Here is a 22,351-nt window from a genome sequence, read left to right as displayed (position 1 = left end):
CCCGACTCACGTTGTCGGTGAAGATGACCCCGAACTTCCAGATCTGGTAGCGGATGTCGATGGACGTGATCCTGGCGGGGGGGCACACAAAATGAGGCTGGGGGCACCCCGACACATGGGGGGGGTCCCCAAACGGCCCCCCGCACCCACCAGCTGAGCAGGGAGCTGTCGGGGGGGCTTCCTCTCGCCCTGCGCCCCGATCTCCAGGCTCGCCAGCTCCATGCCCAGCAGCTCGGCGATGCGCTCGCGCCCGTAGATGTCCCCGTACTTCTCCAGCACCTATGGGGGGGGCACCGGTGTGGGTGCTGGGGGTCACCACCCCCTTGCCCCCCTTACCCCCCAGGACCCCCCTCACCTTCCTCTTGACGAATTTGTCCCAGTAATTGCTAGGGAAGGACCTGGGGGGGAATAGGGGTGAGGGGGGTTCCCCACGTTGTGTGCCCCCCCCCCCCCAAAAAATAGCCCCCTCCCCCCAGCCCCCCCCGTACTGGGCGTTGAGCACCAGCCGGTCCCACTGGCCCTTGACGTCGTCGTCCGGGGGCTGCTCGGTGATGTAGAGCCCCGAGAACTCGAGGCGCCGCGCCACCTCCTTCTCCCGCTTGAAGATCACCAGCGGGATCTGGGGGGACAGCGGGGGCGGGGGGTCAGTGGGGGCGGGGTGGGTCAATGGGGGCAAGGGGGAGTGGGGTTAGTGGGGGACGTGGGGGTCGGGGGTCAGAGAGGGTGTGGGGATGGGGGGCTCTGGGGGTGGCAGGGGGATATGGGGTCAACAGGGTCGTGGGTCTGGGGTCACTGGGGGCACGGGGTCATTGGGGTCAATGGGGTCATTGGGGTCAATGGGGTCATTGGGGAAACAGGGTCATTGGGGCCATTGGGGTCATTGGGGACACGGGGTCATTGGGGCCATTGGGGTCAATGGGGCCATTGGGGTCAATGGGGCCAATGGGGTCATTGGGGTCAATGCAGCCATTGGGGTCAATGGGGTCATTGGGGACACGGGGTCATTGGGGTCAATGGGGTCATTGGGGTCAATGGGGCCAATGGGGTCATTGGGGTCAGTGGGGTCAATGGGGTCATTGGGGCCATTGGGGTCAATGGGGTCATTGGGGTCAATGGGGCCAATGGGGTCATTGGGGCCAATGGGGTCATTGGCTCAATGGGGTCATTGGGGACACGGGGTCATTGGGGCCATTGGGGTCAATGGGGTCATTGGGGTCATTGGGGTCAATGGGGACACGGGGTCATTGGGGCCATTGGGCCAATGGGGTCATTGGGGTCAATGGGGTCATTGGGGACATGGGGTCATTGGGGCCATTGGGGTCAATGGGGCCAATGGGGTCAATGGGGTCATTGGGGTCAATGGGGTCATTGGGGTCAATGGGGTCATTGGGGTCAATGGGGACACGGGGTCATTGGGGTCATTGGGGTCAATGGGGTCATTGGGGTCATTGGGGACACGGGGTCATTGGGGCCATTGGGGTCAATGGGGTCAATGGGGTCATTGGGGACATGGGGTCATTGGGGCCATTGGGGTCAATGGGGTCACTGGGGACACGGGGTCAGCAGGGGCCAGGGGAGGCACAGAGCCTGGGGGGGGGCGTGGCTATGACCCGGAGGGTGTGGCCACCGGGGGTGGGCGTGGCCGCTTGGGGGGGCGGGACCACGGTGCCAGGGGGCGTGGCTTAGGGCAAGCTGCAGCCCCAGGTAGCAATGCCAGGGGTGGGGGGCAAACAGCACGGGCGTGGCCAAAGGGGGCGTGGTCAAGGGGGGCGTGGTCATGGGGGGCGTGGCCTACGGGGGCGTGGCCGTCCCACCTTGAGGCAGTTGTAGCCGATGATGCAGAGGAAGGCCACCAAGGTGTGGGCCAGCGCCAGCCCCTGCAGCGCGGGCTGCATGTAGCCGGTGCTCTCCTCCAGGAAGTAGTACACCACGCTGCCCTCCGCCCCGGCCTCCCCGGCCTCCGCCTCCACCGCCAGCCCCGAGCCTTCCTCGGGCTCCTCCTCGGCGCCCGGCGGGTGCTCCGACACCTGCCACGGGGACCCCGGCTCAGCACCCCCCTTTGTAGACCCCCCCCCCCAAATCCCTGTGCCCCCCCAGCCCCCCGTCCCCCTCCCAGCCTCCTGTCCTCCTCCAACCCCTGTCCTCCCCCCCAACCCCTGTCCCCCCCAACCCCAGTCCCCCCCAACCCCCTGTGCTCCTCTCCAACCCCCCGTGCCCCCCAAAAACCCCTGTCCCCCTCCCAGCTCCCTGTCCCGTTCCCCCCCCCCCCGCCCCGTCCTCACCCCCCCCCCGAGGGAGGCCAGACCTTGTAGAAGAGGAGGATGAAGTTGATGGCGAAGGCGAGGAAGAGCGCCAGGAAGCGCAGGTTGTAGAAATTCCGGGACAAGTAGTTCTGTGCACAGCGAGGGGGGGGGGGGGGGGTCACAGTGAGACACCCCTCCCCACCGCACCCCCCCCGAGGCTCCCCCCAAGCCTCCCCCCCCCCCCCCACCGGGCGGCCTCCCCCTTCCCCGAGCCTTACCAGGAACTTGACCCTCTGCACCTCCAGCTCGGCCCAGAACTCGAGCCCCCCCTCGGCCGGCGGCTCCTTGCGCTCCCGGGGGCCCGATTTCCGTCGCCTCTCGGGGGCCGCAGCCTCCGGCTCCCCCTCGGCCCCCTCGGCCGCAGCCTTCTCCCCGTTCTCAGTGCTGGGGTGAGGACAGGGTGTTGGGGGGGGGGCCACGGCCAGGCCCCTGCCCCATAGCCCTCCCCCTGTGGGGCCATGGAGACCCCCCAGCAGTGCTGGACCCCCCTCCCCGGACCCCCCCTCACTCACTCGGCCTTCTCGGTCTCGGCCGCTGCCTCCTCCTCCTTCTGCGGCTCTTCCTCCACCACCTCCTCCCCATCCTCCTGCAGCAAGGAAGGGGCTCAGCAGCCCCCCCCCCCAAGCCCCCCCCTCACTCCCCACTGCCGGGAGGGAATTTGGGGGTCCCACCCCCCCACACACCCCATTGGGACCCGCAGCATCCCCCCCCCCCAAGGGTCTCTCCTCCCCATAGCGACCTCTATGTCCCCCCCCCCAACCATGGGGACCCCCAGCCCCCCCCAGTGTAGCGACCTCATGGATTCTGCCCCCCCATAGGGACCCTAGAGCTCCCCCATAGAGACCCCAGACCCCCCCCCTAAGGCCCCTGTGGATTCTACCCCCCCACAGGGACCCCAGCACCCCCCACAGGACCCCCCAGCCGCCCCCCTCCCCACAAGGCCCCCCCCCAGCTGCCTACCCTGATCTTCCTCCTGAGGATGGGGGTGCCCTCGGGGGTGGGGGGCTCAGCGGAGGGGGGCTCCCCGATGTCACCCAGCCCCCCGGGGGCGTCGGGGGCGGCCAGCCGGTAGTGCCCGACCTCCTTGCGCCCCCCGAAAGCCGCCGGCACCACCGCCACCGCCGCCTCTTCCTCCTCCTCCTCCTCTTCCTCGGGGGGCTGCGGCAGGAGCTGGGCGGGCGGGGGGGCCTCCTCCTCCCCGCCGCCGTCCCCCCCCGCGCCGCCCCCCCCGGCCTCGCCGCCCCCCACGGCGTCCTGCGTGGGGTCGGGCATGCTGGCCAGCAGCTCGGCCAGCGCCAGCTTCTGGGCGCCTTCCACCAGGCCCCCCCCGAAAAGGGAGACCCAAGCCAAGCGCCCCAAAGCCCCCAGCACCCCCCAGCCCCCCAGCAGCCCCCCCAGCACCGCCCGGCCCGCGGCCGCCCCCGCCGCCCAGGCCAGCTCGCGGCCGGGCTTCTTGCGCAGCCGCCGCAGCCTCCGCCGCCACGAGTGGGGGGACCCCAGCAGGCGCCGCAGCCCCCCGGCCCCCACCAGCAGCTCCCCGAAGGCCGAGGTGGGCTCAGCGGGGGGCGGGGGGCCGCCGGCAGAGGCGGCGGCAGCGGGGGGGGTCTCGTCCTCGTCCTCCTGGTCCTCGCCCTCCTCGCCGTCGCGCGCCGGCTCCTCCTCGGAGAGGCGCGAGGCGATCTGCATCTCGAAGATGGTGTCCTCGCAGAAGCTGACGAAGAGCTCCATCTTCTCGGCCTCGCCGCCCTCGTTGACCACGTCGAAGATGAACTGCCGCTTGGACTCCTTCACCTGCGGCATCTCCCACTGCGCCTTGTTGGCGGCGCTGATCTCGAAGTAGAGGCGCTCGATGCGCCGCGCCGCCCCCATGATCTCGATGCGGCCCAGGAAGGGGCGGAAATACTCGAGGATGCTGGCTGCCTGCTCCAGGAAGGTGCGCAGCCGCTGGTCGTGGGGCACGTGCTCCGCCAGGTTGGTGAGCAGCACGGCCACGTTGAAGCCGATGTCGCGCGCCGGCTCCTGGAAGCGCCCGGCGAAGGCCTCCACGTCGATCATCTCGTTCTCGTCCGCCTCGGAGCACGAGAGCAGGAACTGCACCTCGGCCGGCTCGTACTGCTTCTGGCTGTCCATGGCCTTCTGGAAATCCTTCTTGGAGATGAGGCCGCGCGGGTCCGAGACGTAGTCGCGGAAGGCGTCGGAGGCCACGATGTCGCGCAGCTTCAGGAACATGTCGAAGAACTTGAGGATCATGGTGACGTTGCTGGACGACTCCACCAGCATGTCCACCATCTGCCGGGCGATCGTCCCGTTCACCACGTTCCCTACGGGGTTATTTAGGGGGAGGGGGGGTTATTTATTTACTGGGGGGGGGGCCACGAAGGGGGACACACCATCAGGTCCCGGCAGACCCCTGGGGACCCCCCCCTGGGGCGTGGGAACCCCCGGGGACCCGCCACCAGGTCCCAGTAGATCTGGACCCACCACCAGACCCCCAGGGACCCGCCACCAGGTCCCAGCAGAAGACCCCCAGGGACCCCCCGGGGAGCAGGGACCCCCAGGGACCCACCACCAGGTTCCAGCAGACCCCCAGGGACCCCCCCAGGCAGGAGGGACCCCCCCCCCCCCCCACCTTCCAGCAGGGACAGCAGCATCACCACCATGTCCTTCTGCAGGTCCAGCAGCTCCTTCAGCAGCCCAATTTGGCTGGAATCCTGCGGGGGGGGGGGGACAGAGAGCGTGACCCCCCTGTGGTGCCCCCACCACGTTGTGCCCCCCCCCGCCCCGGCACAGCCCTGGCCCCCCCACCTCCCCCTTACCAGCTCCGGGACCGATCCTCGCAGCGCGCAGGGGAAATGAGGGGGGTGGGAAGGTGGGAGGGGGACATGGGGGGGGTGGGGGGTGGTGCCATGCTGAGGGGGGGTTAGTGAGGCCATGCAGAGCTGGGGGGGTGGGGGGGGGACGCAGCGGGTGCTTACGCCGTTTCGTGGTCCCGGCGCCGGACCCATCTGGCAGCAGTGGGGTGGAAACGTCCGTCAGGAGCGGACCCCCAGATTGGAGGGGGGGGGTCCCTTGGGAAGCGGGGTGATGGGGTGGGGGGGAGCGGGAGGGGGACCCTCAGAGCCAGAGGGTTAGTACGGGGGGGGGGGGGGGGGGGCTCGTCCCAGTGCTCCCAGTGCCCTCCCAGTGCCCACCTGCGCCAGCTTCTTCATCATGTGGGCGAAGACGTGGAGGAAGCCGACGACGGCGTCCCAGAGGCGGCTGTGGGCCAGGCTCTGCTGGTTCCCCGTGCACGGACCCTGGGGGAGGGGGGAAAGGGGGGGGGCTGGCACCGTGGGACCCCGGGGACCCCTCGGGATGGCGGCACACTTGGGGATCGCCAGGGCATCGGGGGCACCAGGGGTGGTCGGGGACATTGGGATCCCTGGCAGCTGGGGGGCGTTGGGGCACCTGGGGGGACCCAGGGACGCTGGGGACACTTGGGGACATTGGGGCACTGGGGGGCACCCGGGGACATTGGGATCCCTTAGGGGCATTTGGGGACATCAGGGGCACTTGGGGGCACCCAGGGACATTGGGGACACTTCAGGGCACCAGGGGACCCCTTGCACACCAGGGCCTTGGGGACCCCCAGGGACATTCAGGGACGTCAGGATCCCCAGGACACTGGGGCCCTTGGGAGCCCTCAGGAACATTGGGACCCCCCCTTGGACACCAGGACCCCTGGGGAGATGTAGGGACATCGGGACCCTGGGGACATTGTGGACTTCTGGGACCATCAGTGACACCAGGACCCCTCGGACACCAGGACCCCGGGGACCCCCAGGGAGTTGTAGGGACGTCGGGACCCCAGGGACATGGGGGACGCGGGGGGGGGTCTCACCTGGATGTACTCGGTGAGGCTGTTGAAGACCTGCTTGGCCACGGCCATGGCCTTGGAGAAGTTTCGCTTCCCCTGCTCGTCGATGACGTCCTTCCCCGAGTAGTACCAGTAGAAGTCGCTGATGGACTCCTGCCACCAGCGGGGCCGTCAGCGGGACGGGGACGGGGACACGGGGACAGGGACAGGGGGACACGGGGACGGGGACCCCCAGCAGCACGAGGTTGGGAAATGGGGACGGTTGGTGGCACAGGGACATAGAACACGAGGCTGGGGACATGGGGACACAGAGCACGAGGCTGGGGACCCGGGGAATGAGGTTGGGGACACGGGGCACGAGGTCGGGGACATGGGGACGGTTGGTGGCACAGGGACACGGGACACAAGGTCGGGGACATGGGGACGGTTGGTGGCACAAGGACCTGAAGCCAAGGTCGGGGACATGGGGCACGAGGTTGGGGACTGGGGCACGAGGTCGGGGGGTCCACGGGGACAGTTGGGGACATTTGGGGACATTTGGGGACATCTGGGGACATTTTGGGGCCAGTCGGGGCCGGGCACCTGCAGGCGCAGCAGGTAGTCCACGGTGCAGATGATGATGTTGATGGTGGTCGTGTTGCCCGTCTGGGTGCGCAGGTAGTTCTGGAAGTCTGGGGGGGGGGGCAGCAGGGTCAGAGCGGCTCCCCCGTGTCCCCCCATGTCCCCAAGTGTCCCCACGCCCCCCCCGTACCGTTGTTGTGCCCCTCGCAGAGCAGCTGCAGCAGGCGGAAGAGGTCCTGCGTGAACTCGTCGTCCGACATCACCTTCTCCCCTGGGGGGGCGCGGGGACGGGGTCAGGGGCCACCCGGGGGGGGGGGCACGGGGACACGGGGGGGTGGCAGCGGCGGGGGGGGGTGGCAGGATGGCACCCCGGGGTGACACGGGGACACCCCGTGATGGCATGGGGACACCCCGGGGTGACACGGGGACACCCCAGGGTGAGGTGGGGACACCCTAGGGTGGCAGTGGGGTTAGCGTGGGGAGGGGGCAGCCAGCGGGGCTGGGGGTCAGGGACAAGCGGGGGACAGGCATGCTGCGGGACGCCAGAGCACCCCCGGCCCTACAGGGACACCCCCTGCCCTACAGGCCCTGCAGTAGCAGCCCCCCGTAGCCCTGCTGACCCTACAAGGACACCCTACAGCCCCCCGGCCCTACGATAACACCGCCTTGCCTGGAGACCCCCCCCCGGACAGCATCCTACAGACCCCATAACAACACCCTGCGGCCTGGAGACCCTACAATAACACCCCACAGCCCTACAGACTCTGCGAGAAACCCCACGGCCCTATAGACCCTACAACAACACCTCATAGCCCTATAGACCCTGCAACAACTCCTACAGCCCTACGGACCCCAGTATGAGACCCCCAGCCCTACAGACCCTGATATGAGCCCCCCCCCCAGCCCTACAGACCCCGATATGAGCCCCCCCCAGCCCTACAGACCCCGATATGAGACCCCAGCCCTACAGACCCCGATATGAGACCCCAGCCCTACAGACCCCGATATGAGACCCCCCCAGCCCTACAGACCCCAATACAAGCCCCCAACCCTACAGACCCCGATATGAGCCCCCCCCCCAGCCCTACAGACCCCAATACGAGCCCCCCAGCCCTACAGACCCCGATATGAGCCCCCAGCCCTACAGACCCCGACACAGCCCCCCCGGCCCTACAGACCCTACAGTTTCGGGTATTTACCGTTCTCACGGCTGATGACTGCCGCCGGGAGCCGGGACGGGGAGAGAAGGGGAGAGAGGAGGTGAGCGGGGGGGGGGGGTCCGGGGGGGCTTTGGGAAATGGGGGGGTGGGATTTGGGACGCAAATAGCCCCAAATAGGGGCCAGCGGGGGCGGGGATTAGGGTCTGGGGTAGCAGAGACACCCTACGAGGGCTATTAGGACCCAGAGGGGTATTAGGGTTGCGGGGGTATCGAGGTTTGGGGGGGTATTAGGGTTTGGGGGGACCTGGGGGGGGAGTGCTAGGGTTGGGGGTTGGGGGGGGGAGTGCTAGGGTTGGGGGGGGAGTGCTAGGGTTGGGGGGGGTATTAGGGTTTAGGGGGGAATATTAGGGGTTTTGGAGTGGGTTATTTGCACCGGGGGTGGGATTAGGATTTTTTGGAGGGAGTTATTTGGGATGGAGGAGAAGTATTAGGGGTTTTAGGGGGAATTAGGATCTTTTGGGGGGGGTCATCTGGGTTTGGGGGAGTCATTTGGGTTCGGGGGGGGCATTAGAGGTTCACAGCCACAATTAATAGCAAGGTCTTGGGGGGGGGGGGGGCTGTGCAGTGGGATATGGGGAGCAGAACGGGGACCTCCCCCCCTCCATGGCAGCCCCCCCAACCCCCCCCGTCCCGCTTCCCGGGGGGGGGTCCCTGGGGCAGGGCCCCCCCACTCACTCGTCCCCTCCTCCGTCACCATGCCCAGCCCCTCCGCCTTGTTCTGCCGCTCGAAGGCGTTCAGGTCCAGGACGCTGGGGGGGGGCAAATTGGGGGGGGGGGGTCAGCAAGGGGCCCCCCCACCCCCTCAGGCTGTGCCTGACCCCCCCAGAGATGGTCCGCGATGGGGGGAGGGGGGGGGCAATGGGAAACCCATGGGGGTCTTGACTGGGGGGGGGGTTACTGGTGGTTGGGAGGGGGTCTGATGGCTGGGGGGGGGTCTGATGGCCATGGGGGGGGTTCCTGATGGTTGGGGGGGTCCTGATGTTTGGGGGGGGGGGCGGTCCTGATGGCTGCAGGGGAGTCCCTGATCTTTGGGGGGGGGTCCCAATGGCAATGAGGGGGTCCCAATTGTGGTTGGGGGGGGGGGGGCTGATGGTTGGAGGGGGTCCTGACAGTTGGGGAGGGGTCCCGAAGGTTGGGGAGGGCTCCCCGTGGTTGGGGAGGGCTCCCAGTGGTTGGGGGGGCTCCCAGTGGTTGGGGGGGGTCCCAGTGGTTGGGGGGGGTCCCAGTGGTTGGGGGGGCTCCCAGTGGTTGGGGGGGGGGGGGGGGTCCCAGCCTGCTCCACCCCCCCCTCACCTGCAGGTCTGCATCAGCGCCTGGACGCTCTGGAAGAAGCCGACCTCGCGCTTCTCCTTCAGGTAGTCCAGCATTTTCTGGGGGGGGGGGGGGGAGAGAACGGGGGGGGGGGGGGCACGTGTGGGCACCCGGACACACGGACACGGCCGGACAGACGCCCCCCCCACCCCCCCCCACCCCCCCGCCCCACGGACCTGCTGCACGTCGGCGTTGCCCCCGTTGAGGATGGAGATGCCGAGCTTGAGGGTGGACGACACCATCTCCCCCCGCTCCCCTGCGGGCACCAAGCACGGTCACCGCCCCCCCCGGGGCCCCCCCAAAACGTCGGGGTGCCCCGGGACCCCCCCGAAGCGTTGGGGTGCCCCGGGACCCCCCCCCCCCCAAATATCGGGGTGCCCCGGGACCCCCAGATGTTGAGGTGCCCCAGGACGCCCCCAAGTTTTGGGGTGCCCCAGGTGCCCCCAAGTTTTGGGGCACCCCGGGACCCCCCCACGTTTTTGGGGTGCCCCAGGACCCTCCCCGCTTTTGGCACGCCCCAGGACCCCCCCCCCAAATGTCGGGGCACCTCAAGACCCTCCCCCACGGTTTTGGGGTGCCCCCAGCCCCCTGAAGTTTTGGGGTGGCCCAGGTTCCCCCCCTAAAGTTTTGGGGCACCCCAGGACCCCCCCATTTTCGGGGTGCCCCCCAGCCCCCACCTTTGCAGGCGCTGATCATCTGCAGCACCATCTCGGCGGCGCCGCGCGTGTGCAGCCGGGCTTGCTGGTACAGCAGCTTCTGCTTCTCCATCTCCTTCTCCTGGTGTTTTTTTTTGGGGGGGGGGCGTCAGGGGGGGCTGCAGGGAGCTGGGGGGGGGGGGGGCAGGGTGGAGCCCCCAACCCACCTCGAACGAATCCTCAGCTTCCTCCTCTTCCTTCTCATCCTTCTCCTCTTCCTCACCCCCTTCCTCGATGTGGCAGCTCTGGAAGGGGCGGGGGGTGGGGGGGGTTTAACCCCTGATCCCCCCCCCCCAATTAATTTTTTTTGGGGGGGGGGGGGGGGCGCGCACAGGACCCACCTTGGCCATGATGCCAGCGTACGCCATGTACAAGTGATCCTTCTCCAACTTGCTGCAGGGGAAGGGGGCTCAGGGGCTGCACCGGGACCCCCCCCCACAAAGGGGGGGGGAGCACCCCCTCCCCAACACGGGGACACCCCCCCCCCCAAAATTGGGGGACGCCCCCCCCCCACCTCTTCTCCGTCAATGCCGTGCGGCTGAAGTGCAGGATGAGCTGGTGCAGCGGGTCCGGCTTCGCGTCCTTCTCCTCCTCCTCCTCCTCCTCTTCCTCCCCCGATTTCTACCCCAGGGACACCGGGGGAGGGTTCAGCGGGGGGGGGGCTGAGCCGGTGACCCCCCCACCCCCCCCCCGGTGCCCCTGTGCCCACCGACAGGTCGTCGATCATGCGGTCCTCGAAGGGGTGCTCCTCGGTCACCAGCCACGACAGCTTGTAGGCCTCCAGGAACATGTTGCAGGCGCGGTGCCTGCGGGCGCCCAGTTGCTCCCAGTTACCCCCAGCAGGTCCCCAGTTGCCTCCAGAGGCTCCCCAGTTACCCCCAGTGGCTCCTAGAGGGCCCCCCAGTTGCCTCCAGAAGGCTGTAGGACTTGCCCAGTTGACCCAAAGGAGCTCCCAGTTGCCCCCAGGGGGCTCCCAGTTAGCCCCAAGGGGCTCGCATTTGACCCTAAGGGGTACCCAATTAGGCCCAGTGCCTCCCCAGTTGCTCCCGAGAGGATCCCAGTCACCCCAAAGGCTCCCCAGGGAGCTCCCAGTTGCCCTCAGTGGTTCCTAGAGGCTCCCCAGTTGCCCCTGTAAGGCTCTGGGATGTTCCCAGTTGCCCCTATAAGGTTCTCGAATGTTCCCAGTTGCCCCCAGGATGCTCCCAGTTGCCTCCGGACTGCCCCCAGTTGCCCCCAGTCCCCGGGGCCCCACCTGGGCAGGTTGTAGAGTGGCGTCATGCGGAAGCAGGCGACCACGGCGCGCCGGCGCTGCTTGGAGAGCAGCTTGTGCCACACGGCCTTCTTGGACTTGTAGGGGTGCTCCGTCTGCGGGCGGGGGGCGTCACCGGGCTGCCCCAGCGGCCCCCCGCAGCTCCCCAGAGAACCCCAGAACTCCCCAGGGACCCCCAGAGCATCCCCACGGCCCCCCAGAGCATCCCCACGGCCCCCCAGAGCATCCCCAGGGACATTTGGAGACCCCCAGGAGCACCCTGAGGCCCCCCAGGGACATCTGCAGACCCCCCCAGGAGCACCTTGAGGACCTTCAGAAGCACCCCAGGGCCTCTGGAGTACCCCAGACCCCCCCAGAGCACTCCCAAGTACATCTGGAGACCCTCAGAAGCACCCTGAGGACCCCCAGGAGCACCCCGGCGCCCCCCAGAGCACCCCAGGGACCCCCAGGAGCACCCCAGCGCCCCCCCAGAGCACCTCGGGGACCCCCCCAGACCTGCTCGAGGTGGTAGAGCACGGCCGACACCTCCTGCACCCTCCGCACGATCTTCTCGGGGCTGTCGGAGTCCTCGGCCTTGCCGGCCATCTCGCGGTACAGGGCCATCTGCCACCGCATGGACGAGGAGTTCTCGCACTGGGGACACGGGGACACGGCGGGGAGGTGGGGACGTGAGCGGGTACGGGCACCGTGGGGACATGGGGAGGGCAACGGGGACGTGTGGGGTCACGTGGCATGGGGGGAACCACGGGGCATTTGGGACCATGGGGACATGGAGGTGGCCACAGGGACCATGGGCACATGGAGGGGACCATGGGGACATTGGGAACATGGGGACATGGAGGGACACGGGGACATGGAAGTGGCCACAGGGACCATGGGGACATGGAGGGGAGCATGGGGACATTGGGAACATGGGGACATGGAGGGACACGGGGGCATGGAGGTGGCCACAGGGACCATGGGCACATGGAGGGGAGCATGGGGACATTGGGAACATGGGGACATGGAGGGACACGGGGGCATGGAGGGACATGGGGGCATGGAGGGGACCGTAAGGACATTGGGACCATGGGGACATGGGCCAGTGTGAGCATACGGGGACACAGGGACCATGGGGACATGGGGGACACGGTGGGGACACGACGGGGACACGACGGGGACAGCCTCTCTCACCTTGCCCTGCAGGTGCAGGTTGTTGTTGAGGAATTCCCGCACCTCCTCGTCCGTGTCCTTCTGCAGTGGGGGGACACGGGGACACCTCAGGGGCTGCGTCCCCCCCCCCCGGGGGTGCCACCCGTGCCCCGCGGCCCCCCCCCCCCGGCCACCCACCAGTGCATAGCGGCCCTTGGCCAGGGTGATGAGCTCCTGGTCGGTGGGCGAGCACATGTTGAGGCCGATGGGCAGCATCTTCTTCAGGGTGGCCACGATGAGCGAGGTGTGGATGGAGTAGCGGTCCCCCCGGCGCTTCTTCTTCGTCCGCTCCTGCTCCGAGCCGCCCCCCTGGGCACAGGGACGGGGGCGTCAGCGCCGCTGACCCCGGCCACAAGGGTGGGGACATCGTCGAGGCCACGGGACCGTCGGCGTCAAAGCCATGGGGACCGTGGTCAAGGCCACGGGGACCTCATCAAGGCCACAGGATCATGATCGAGGCCATGGGAACCCCATTATTGAGGCCATGGGATCATTGTCGAGGTCATGAGGACCCCATCAAGGCCATGGGGACCTCACAAGGCTGTGGGGTCATCATCAGGGCATCGGGGACCCAATTGTCAAGTCTACGGGATCATCGTCGAGGCCATGGGACCATCATCAAGGCCATGGGGACCCCATTATCAAGGCCACGGGGACCCTGCCAAGGCCATGGGGACCCCATCAAGGCCAGGAGTCCCTCGCCACCGGGCCGCAGCAATGGGGACACCAAGGGGGGAGAGACCCCATGACATAAAGATGGGGGGCACCAGCACCAGGACCCCCACGCCACAGCTCCAGCAGCCCCAGAGGTCCACGGAGCAGGACCCAGGGGGGGTCCTGGGGGTCCCAGCCGCAGCGGCCCCCACCCCGCCCGGCGCGGCCCCGCTAACCTGGCCGTCTCCGGACTAGGTGCCAGCGCCCGCAGCCAAGGGCAGGAGAGAAGAGACAGCGTTAGGTCCCCGCCGCCGCGGCCCGCGGGGACACGGGGGGCTCAGGATGGGGGGGGGGGGACCCTTGGGTTGGGGGGCACCGGAGGGGGCAGGAGGGGGTTGGGGGTCTGGGTGGAAGAGGAGGGATGGGGAGCCCTGAAGAAGGGGAGGGTTGGGGGGGCAGCAAGTGGGTTTGGAGGAGGTTTGGGGGCAGCAGGTGGGGTTGGGAGGGATGGAGATGGCTGGGTGTGGGGACACGGAGTGGGTTTGGGGAGGTTTGGGGGCACCCGGTGGGGTTGGGAGGGATGGAGATGGCTGGGTGTGGGGACACGGAGTGGGTTTGGGGAGGTTTGGGGGCACCCGGTGGTGTTGGGAGGGATGGAGATGGCTGGGTGTGGGGACACGGAGTGGGTTTGGGGAGGTTTGGGGGCACCCGGTGGGGTTGGGAGGGATGGAGATGGCTGGGTGTGGGGACACCGGATGGGTTTGGGGGCACTGGGTGGGGTTGGGAGGGATGGAGATGCCTGGGTTTGGGGACGCCAGGTGGGTTGGGGGACACTGGATGGATTTGGGGGCACCAGGTGGTGTTGGGAGGGATGGAGATGCCTGGGTTTGGGGACAGCGGCTGGGTCTGGGGACACAGGGTGGGTCTGGGGAGGTTTGGGGGCACCAGATGGGGTCGGGAGGGACGGAGATGGTTGGGTCTGGGCACATGGAGTGGGTTTGGGGAGGTCTGGGGACATGGAGTGGGTTTGGGGACACCGGATGGGGCGGGAGGGATGGAGCCCCCCAAGCAGGGTCTGGGGGTGCCAGGCAGACAGGGGACAAGATGAGGGGGATTTGGGGGCACCGGGGGGGCATCAGGGGGGCCCTGGCAGGGACGCCCCCACCTTGGCCATCTTGCTCTTGCTGTCGGCTGTCAGGAAGGACATGTTGTTGATCTCGTTCTGCACCACGAAGTTCTGCTCCTCCCGCTTGAAGTTCTGGGGGGGGGGACACGAGGCTGAGCCCCTCCACGTCCCCGTGTCCCTCCACATCCCCCCATCCCACCAGCCACCCCCTCCACGTCCCCATGTCGCCTCATGCCCCCGGGTCCCCACATCCCCGTTGCCCCCCTCCGACCACCCCCGGTCCCTCCGAGCACCACCGTTCCCCACGCCCTCCCGTCCCCACGTCCCCACATCCCCCTGTCCCCAGTGTCCCCAGTGTCCCCAGCTCACATGGGACTTGGACCAGTAGATGAAGACCTCCCCAACCATCCGGAACAGCTCCTCCGCGTCCGAGTTGGGCTCTGTCAGCCACTTGGCCCTGCCGGCACCGCAGCCACCGTCAGGGGACGGCGTCCCCACGAGGACACCCCCACCACCCCCCCGCGTCCCCCTGGTCCCCAGCCCCATCCCCTCACCGGCTGTTGTCCACGTAGCGGATGAGCAGCGGGTAGAGCGCGTAGAGGTCGCGGCAGAGCACGGAGAACTCGTCGCGGATGAGCAGCTCCGAGTCCTCGGCCTCGGCCTTGGCCTCCATGCGCAGCTGCTCCTCCTCGGCCACCACCTTGCCCGCGCGCTTCTTCAGCTTCTCCATGGTGGGGATGAAGTGGGAGCGCAGCAGCTCCGGCTTCGCCTTGCTCACGATGGGCTGGGCGAACACTGCGGGACGGGGACGGGGATGGGGGCGCGCACGGGGACGTGGTGCCCGCCCTCGGGACCGCCCGGGGACACCGGCAGCGTCCCAGGAGCCTCCCACGGCCACCGGGATGCTCTTGGGGTCACCACCATCCTCTTGGGGCCACCAGGACCCTCTTGGGGCCACCACCATCCTCTTGGGACCACCAGGATGCTCTTGGGGCTACCCAGGGCCACCAGGACCCTCATGGGGTCACCACAATCCTCTTGGGACCACCAGCGCCCTCCTGGAGCCAACTGTGGCCACCAGGACACTCTCGGGGCCACCAGCACCATCTCTAGGACCTGCCCAGTGCCACCAGCACCCTCTTAGGACCACCTGTGGCCACCAGCACCACCTCCAGGACCTGCCCAAGTCCACCAGCACCCTCCTAGGACCACCCAGGCCCACCAGCAGCACCCGTAGCCCGCCAGGCCCCCCCCTTGCCCACCTGCCAGGCGCTTCATCCAGGAGGCCTCGTCGATGCCCAGGTTGTTGACCACGATGCGCAGGATGTTGCCCAGGAGGGCGTTGAGGTGCTGGCCGGTGACGGCGGTGGCCCAGGGGCCGCGGGGCCGCGTGTCGGGGCCGCGCTCCCACCAGCGGGGCAGGTAGTTGCAGAGCATGGGCAGCGTCACCTCGATGACGTGCGGCATCTCCGTGTAGCGCGCCCCCGACTCCGCCAGCCCCCCGATGTCCCGCATCAGGCGCTCCAGGTCCGGGATGTCCGGGCACATCTCCTCCACGCGGCCGGGCAGCCCCAGGACTGCGGGACACGGGGGGGGGGGGAGTGGGGTGATGGGGGGGCACGGTGTGGGGGTCAGGGTGTTGGGGGGGTCAGGGCGTTGGGGGATTGGAGATAGGAGGGATTAGAGATAGGGGGCCCCAATATTAGGGTGATATGGGGGTGATATGGGGGACAAATGGGGGTGTTGTGGAGACCCAGGGTAAGGGGATTGGCGATTTGGGGGGGGGGGCTGATATTAGGGTGAGAGGGGGATTGGAGGTAGAGGGGTGCCCCAAAGACGGAAGCGAGGGAGAACAGGGGGAGCCCCAAAGCTGCAGGAGCTGGGGGGGCCCCAAACCCGGGGGTGAGAGGAGAGGGTTCGGGGGTGCCCCAGAAGAGGGTTGGGGGTTTGGGGGGGGCCCTGCCCCACTCACTGGCCCGCTCGCGGGGGGACTTGGTGCTGTAGACGGAGCAGGGGTTGAACTCGTTGAGGTGCGGCTCCAGGAAGGCCACGGGCATGGCGGCGGCCAGGCGGGCCAGGCACTCCCCCAGCGCCGGGCGCTGCCTGCGGGCAGGGGGCTGCTGAGCCACGGCCACCACGAAGCCCCCGCCGGCACCCCAAAGCCCCCACAGGCATCCCCAAAGCCCCCACCGGCACCCCAAGGACCAACATGGGCAACCCAAGGCCATCACGACCATCCCAAAGCCAACATGGGCACCCCAAAGACCACCATGGGCAACTCTAAGCCATCGTGGGCGCTCCAAGGCCACCACGGGCGTCCCACAGCCACCCCAAAGCCCCCACGGGCGCCCCACGACCACAACAGGCATCCCAAGGCTACCACGGGTGCCCCAAGACCACCCCAAAGCCACCTTGGGCACCCTATGGCCACCCCAAAGCCACTCCAAAGCCACCACAGGCATCCCACGGGTACCTCAAATCCACCCTAAGTGTCCCATGGGCACCCCAAAGCCATCAGGGGCACCCCAAAGCCATCGGGGGCACCCCAAAGCCACCCCAAAGCTGGGCCCCCCCCCTCACCTCTCCACGTAGGGGTTCCTGGTGGTGCCCAGCGAGTAGATGCTGCACAGGATGCGGTAGCAGGACACCTGCACGTCGTCGACTGCGGGGAGGGGACAGTCGGGGGGGGGTCCCCAGCCCGGTGACCCCTGCACCCCCCCCTCCCCCGTTGTCCCATCCCCAACGCGTCCCCTCATCCCCAAAGCACCCCTTGCTCCCCACAGCCCCCTGTCCCCAAACTGCTCCCAGTGTCCCCAACGAGACCCCTTGTCCCCAAAGAGCTCCCGCTGTCCCTGATGTGTCCCCATCCCCAAAAAGCTCCCAGCGTCCCCAATGAGACTCCCCTGTCCCCAAAGAGCTCCCGCTGTCCCTGATGTGTCCTCCCCATCCCCACAATGCTCCCCCGTCCCCAAAAACCTCCCCGCATCCCCCCAGCCCCCCCTTACTCCTGACCCCCTGCTGCGTCCCCTTGTCCTCAACCCCCTGCAATGCCCCCTTCCCCCCAACCCCCCCCCCCGTGTCCCCCCACTCACGGATGACGTCGTCCCCGAACTGGTGCTGGGCCACGTGCTCGAAGAGGGAGGTGAGGACGGGCAGCAGGGCCACGGTGGTGTAGTTGATGTTCTGCGCCACCCCCTTGACCTGCGTGCGGCTCTGCGTCACCTTCCCCAGCTTCAGGTTCTCCACCATCTTCTCGATGTCCTCCGAGGCGCTCTCGAAGAAGGAGCGCAGCCCGGCCTTGACGATCTCGGGGCCCGACTTCATCACCGTCCTGCAGAAGGGGCGCCGCGTGGCACCGGGTGGCACTGGGTGGCACTGGGTGGCACCGGGCGGCACCGGGCGGCACTGGGAGGCACCGGGAGGCGCCGGGAGGCACCGGGTCCCCGTCCCACCTGGCGTCCAGCGAGCGGGCGAGGATGTGCAGGCAGTTCACCACCGCCGGCGCGTCCGTGCCTGGGGGACCGGGATGGGGTGAGGAGCCTCTGGGGCACCCCACTGCTGCCCCACGGCCGCCCCACATCCTCCCCGCGGCCGCCCCACGGCCACCCCACGGCCGCCCTTACCGAAGAGGGAGACGCGGTGGCGGACGAGCGCGGCCAGCTTGCAGAAGAGGCTGAAGGAGGAGCGTTAGCGGGGGGGTGTGGGGGTGTCCCCAAATCCCCCAACCTTGGGGGTGTCCCCACGCACCCCCAAACCTAGAGGGGATCCCCCAGATCGCCCTAAGATGTAAGGGGGGATTTCGACCCTCCCCAATCTGTAAGGAGGACCCCAATTTTTTTTGGGGGGGGGGACCCCAAGACATAGGGGGGGGGGACACGATTTGTAGGGGACCCCAAGTTGTAAGGCGGGGGAACCCCAACTTGGGGGGGGGGGGACACAACACATAGGGAGGACCCCAAGCTGTAAAGGGGACCCCAATATATGGGGGGAAACCCAATCTATGGGGGGGGAACCCAACCTGTAGTGGGGGACCCCAAATAACAGGGACCAGGACAGGGGGTGTAGGGGTGGGACCTGGCACCCCGAATACCCCACCCACGCCCCTAGCGGGGGGGGGTCCCGGCGCCCCGTGCCCCCCCCCCCCACCTGGTGATCATCTCCTTCTCCTTGTTGGACGCGTGGCCGCCGCTGCCCAGCACCTTGGCCGGGGTGGAGAGGAAGTAGAGGCAGTGGTTGTGGAAGTACTGGTTGATGAGGGGCAGCAGGATCTGGGGGGGGCACGGGGCTCAGGGGGCGGCCGGCGGGGGGGGGGACCCCGAGGAGGCACCCCCTTCTCCCACCAGCACCCCTAAAATCCCCCGGGGGCGTCCCCGTGGCCAGCATCTAAGAACCATCCCCCCTCAACCCCCCCTATGGGGGACCCCATAAGGGACCCCAAACACCTGCGGAGCCCCCAGACACCCCCCGGGGGACCCCAAGGACCCCATAGGGGCACCAAAATGCCCCGGGGGACCCCCAGTACATGGGGTGCGCCCCATAAGGGCCCCCCCCCCCCCAAGCACCCCATAAAGGACTCCAAACGCCCCATAAGGGTCCCCGAGCACCCCCAAAAGGGACCCCCAAGCACCCCACTGCCCATGGGGTGCCTGCGCCGAAGCCACCCTGTCCCCATCCCACCCCCTTTTGGGGTCCTCGCCCCCCCCCCCCCCCCCCAATTTTGGGGTCCCCCTGACCTTGGCGAAGAACTTGATCTCCTGCTCGTGGGGGGACTTCTCCACCCGCCCGCTGCTCACCACCGCCTCTGGGGGGGGATGGGATGGTCAGGGGCTGGGGGGGGGCACTGGGGACGTGGGGGGGACACTGGGGATGGGGGGGGGCAGGCAGGTGGTGAGACACGGCTGCACAGGGACAAGGAGGGGGGGGACATTTGGGGGTACCGCAAGAGGGGGAGCACCAAGGTGGGGGGGGGGGATGGTGGAGGGTCCCAGGGAGCACCAGGAGGGTCTGGGGGGGGGGAGTTTTTGGGGGGGGGGGTCCCCATACCCAGGTGGGCGATGAACTCCTGCGAGATGTCCATCCACTTGAGCAGCTGCTGCAGGAAGCCGTAGGCGAAGCGCTTCTCGATGGACGACGTGTCCAGCTCCATGTCCTTCAGCCCCCTGCACCGAGGGGGGGGGGGGCACACCTCAGCCCCCGACCCCCTCCCCAAACACCCACCCGCCACCCAAAACCCCCCCCCCCCCAAAACCCTCCCCGAAACCCCTCCTCAAACCCCCCACCTTGCCCCCAACCTGCCCTACGCCCCCAAATCCCTCTGCGCCCCCTCACTTGAAGCCCCCCCCCCCCCCCCCCCCTCAGGGCCCCCCCCCAGCACCCACCGGGTGACGGCGTAGCCGTTGAGCTGCAGGAACTTGAGCAGCTCCTGCGCCTTCTCGCGGTCCCGCGCCTTCTCCTTGGCCGTCAGCGTGTCGTAGGGCACGAGCAGGGGGTGCGAGCCCCCCCCTGGGGGCACCCCCCTGTCAGCACCCAGGGGTGGGGGCACCCATGGGGAGGGTGGGGGGGGGGGAACCCAATGCAGCACCCATGGGAGACACCCAGGAGGGGGGGAGCCAGGGGGAGCGGGGCGTCCGTGGGGAGCAGGAATTTGGGGGGGGGCTTTTGGGGGGGCAGCACCCATGGGGGGGGCAGCACCCATGGGTGCTGCACCCCGGGGGGGGGGGGGGCTGCTCACCCTTGGCCTCCAGCTCCTGCTTCTTCTTGCGGCCCCAGGTGTTGTGGTAGTTCTCGGCCAGCTGCTCCGCCATGGCCTGGGGGGGCATGGGGGGGGCACGGGGTCGGGGGGTGCACGGGGTCGGGGGGGGTGCACGGGGTTAGGAGGGGACACGGAGTCAGGGGGGGCACAGGGTCAGGAGGGCACACGGGGTCGGGGAGGGGGTACACGGGGTCGGGAGGACACATGAGGTTGGGGGGGGACACGGAGTCAGGGGGGGAAATGGGGTCATGGGGGGACACGGGGTCATTCGAGGACACGGGGTCATTTGGGGACACAGGGTCATTCAGGGACATGGGGTCATTCGGGGACACGGGGTCATTCGGGGACACGGGGTCAGGGGTGGGACACGGGATCAGGGGGGGCGCGTGGTGTCGGGGAGGACACGGGGTCGGGGGAGACAAGGTGCCGGGGGGGGGGGGGGGGGCTCCCGGTGCCTGGGGGGGGTGGAGGGGGGGCGGGGGGGGCGGGGGGGGGGGGGTCTCCTTTTGGCGCCCCTCACCTGCAGCTCCCGCGACAGCGTCACCCCCGAGAGGTCAACGGGCTGGGGGCTGTACCCGTGGCTGGGGTCGTAGGTGGCCTGGTGGGGACGAGGAAACCTCAGCGTGGGGGGCTCGGCAGGGGCTGGGGGGGCGCGCCCCCCCCCGGAGCCCCCCGACCTGGGCGGACTGGGAGATCCTGCGCGGCTTCTTGCGCTCGGCCCTGTCCTCGTCGCCCTCGCGCGCCTTCTCCAGCAGCCACTCCCAGGCCAGCATCGCCTTGAGGGACTCCTTGATGGGCCACCGGTAAATCTCCTTGTCCTGGGGGGGGCGGGGGGGGTCAGCAAGGCGGGGGGGGGGCAGGGGTTCGGGGGGGGGCAGCGGAATGGGACGGGGCTGGGGAATTGAATGGGGTGGGGGGGGGTTAATGATGGGGGCAGGATGGGGTGTGGGGATGGGATGGGGGTGGGGGGGGTGGGGGGGGTGGGGGGGGCTGGGACGTGGAAGGGGTTTGGGGTTTCAAATGGGGGTGGGGGTCCCAGGTGGGGCTGGGGGGGCCCAGGAAGGGGATTGGGGGTGTGGAGGGAAGTTTGGGGGGGGGGTCCTGGATAGTGCTGGGGGGTCCAGAGGGGTTTGGGGGCCCTGGATGGGATTGAGGGTCCCGGATAGGGACTGGGGGCGTCCCGCTGGGGCTGGGGGGGGGGGCTGTCCCCCCCCCACCCCCCCGGGACGCGCTGACGGCACCTTCTCGGAGAAAGTCTTGTAGGGGCGCAGCATGGGGTGCGTCTTGGCCTCCTCGTCCACCGTCTCCCCGTAGGTCCAGTTGTTCTGGATCTGGGGGGGGGGACATGCTGGGACATCGGGGTGGGGGGGACACGGCCATGGGGGGGGGGGTCACGGCCATGGAGGGGGGTCCCCACCTTGTCAAAAGCCCACTTCTCGTGCGTGTACTCGGCGTACTTGTTGATGAAGCTGTCCAGCTTCTCGGGGATGATGACGCTGCGGGGAGGGGGGACAGGGATATGGGGGGGGGGGGGGACACGGATATAGGGTGGGGGGCCAGGCCCCACAAGGACCCCCCCCCGGCAGCCACAGGATGTTGGGAGCAGCTGGGACGGAGCCGCTGCGGGGCCGGGGGGGCTGCTGGGGGGGTCAGGAAGGGTCGGGGTGGGGGGGTGGGGGGCCCTACTTGAGGGTCTCGACGGGTTTGGGGTCGAAGTTGCCCTCGGCGTCCACCGAGGCCTTCTTCTCGGTCTTGGAGGAGTAGCTGGCGTCCACGTAGTCGGGGGGCAGCGCGCCGCCGATGGCGCAGAGGCACGGCATGGCCAGCTTGTACAGCTCGGCGTCGAAGCGCTGGGGGGGGGACGGGGATGGGGATGGGGATGGGGAAGGGACCCGGCTCCTCTCCGGCCCCCGGCGGGGTCCTCAGAGACCCCGCAGTCCCCCACGCCCGGCACCAGCCCCGTCTGGTTCTGCTCCTCGTCCCTGTGGCCCCGTCCCGGTGTCCCCATCCCCGTCCCCATGTCTCCATCCCCATGTCCCCATCCTCATTCCTATATCCCTGTCCCATCCCCATTTCCCCATCCCCATTTCCCCATCCCCATTTCCCCATCCCTCTTGAACCCCATTTTTCCATCCCCATGTCCCCACATCTCCCTTGACCCCAACATCCCCATCCTCACGTCCCCATTTCCACATCCCCATCCCTCTCAAACCCCATTTTTCCATCCCTATGTCCCCATCCCTCTTGCCCCCATGTCCCCATCCCCACGTCCCCATATCCCCCTTGACCCCCACGTCCCCATCCCCATCCCCACGTCCCCATCCCCATGTCCCCAAATCCCTCTTGACCCCCATTTTTCCATCCCTACATCCCCCTTGACCCCCACATCCCCCTCCCTGGTGTCCCCATCCC

General features: G+C 68.6%; 1 protein-coding gene across 1 annotated transcript in view; it reads right to left on the bottom strand.

Annotated features, from left to right (window-relative positions):
* The window catches only part of RYR1 (ryanodine receptor 1), a 60,847-nt gene that overhangs the window by 2,436 nt on the left and 36,060 nt on the right, over positions 1-22,351 (bottom strand). The window contains 48 exon segments of the mRNA XM_066984625.1: positions 11-71; positions 151-174; positions 176-279; positions 356-398; positions 489-619; positions 1,815-2,027; positions 2,306-2,392; positions 2,522-2,687; positions 2,816-2,889; positions 3,264-4,624; positions 4,933-5,014; positions 5,495-5,599; positions 6,184-6,312; positions 6,742-6,830; positions 6,911-6,991; positions 7,920-7,937; positions 8,616-8,689; positions 9,234-9,310; positions 9,428-9,507; positions 9,929-10,028; positions 10,114-10,191; positions 10,288-10,339; positions 10,461-10,567; positions 10,656-10,752; positions 11,199-11,311; positions 11,712-11,849; positions 12,390-12,449; positions 12,546-12,716; positions 13,298-13,312; positions 14,227-14,319; positions 14,557-14,644; positions 14,742-14,982; positions 15,450-15,764; positions 16,160-16,290; positions 16,768-16,849; positions 17,280-17,518; positions 17,640-17,700; positions 17,811-17,860; positions 18,334-18,455; positions 18,921-18,988; positions 19,231-19,346; positions 19,566-19,689; positions 19,919-19,994; positions 20,460-20,537; positions 20,617-20,757; positions 21,181-21,270; positions 21,357-21,435; positions 21,626-21,789. Coding sequence (XP_066840726.1) covers positions 11-71; positions 151-174; positions 176-279; positions 356-398; positions 489-619; positions 1,815-2,027; positions 2,306-2,392; positions 2,522-2,687; positions 2,816-2,889; positions 3,264-4,624; positions 4,933-5,014; positions 5,495-5,599; positions 6,184-6,312; positions 6,742-6,830; positions 6,911-6,991; positions 7,920-7,937; positions 8,616-8,689; positions 9,234-9,310; positions 9,428-9,507; positions 9,929-10,028; positions 10,114-10,191; positions 10,288-10,339; positions 10,461-10,567; positions 10,656-10,752; positions 11,199-11,311; positions 11,712-11,849; positions 12,390-12,449; positions 12,546-12,716; positions 13,298-13,312; positions 14,227-14,319; positions 14,557-14,644; positions 14,742-14,982; positions 15,450-15,764; positions 16,160-16,290; positions 16,768-16,849; positions 17,280-17,518; positions 17,640-17,700; positions 17,811-17,860; positions 18,334-18,455; positions 18,921-18,988; positions 19,231-19,346; positions 19,566-19,689; positions 19,919-19,994; positions 20,460-20,537; positions 20,617-20,757; positions 21,181-21,270; positions 21,357-21,435; positions 21,626-21,789 — 6,288 coding nt within the window.

The sequence above is a fragment of the Anser cygnoides genome, chromosome 29, assembly GCF_040182565.1.
Source record: "Anser cygnoides isolate HZ-2024a breed goose chromosome 29, Taihu_goose_T2T_genome, whole genome shotgun sequence".
NCBI classification, from domain to species: domain Eukaryota; kingdom Metazoa; phylum Chordata; class Aves; order Anseriformes; family Anatidae; genus Anser; species Anser cygnoides.
Note: the sequence above shows the minus strand (reverse complement) of the source record. Positions and strands in the feature narration are given on the sequence as shown.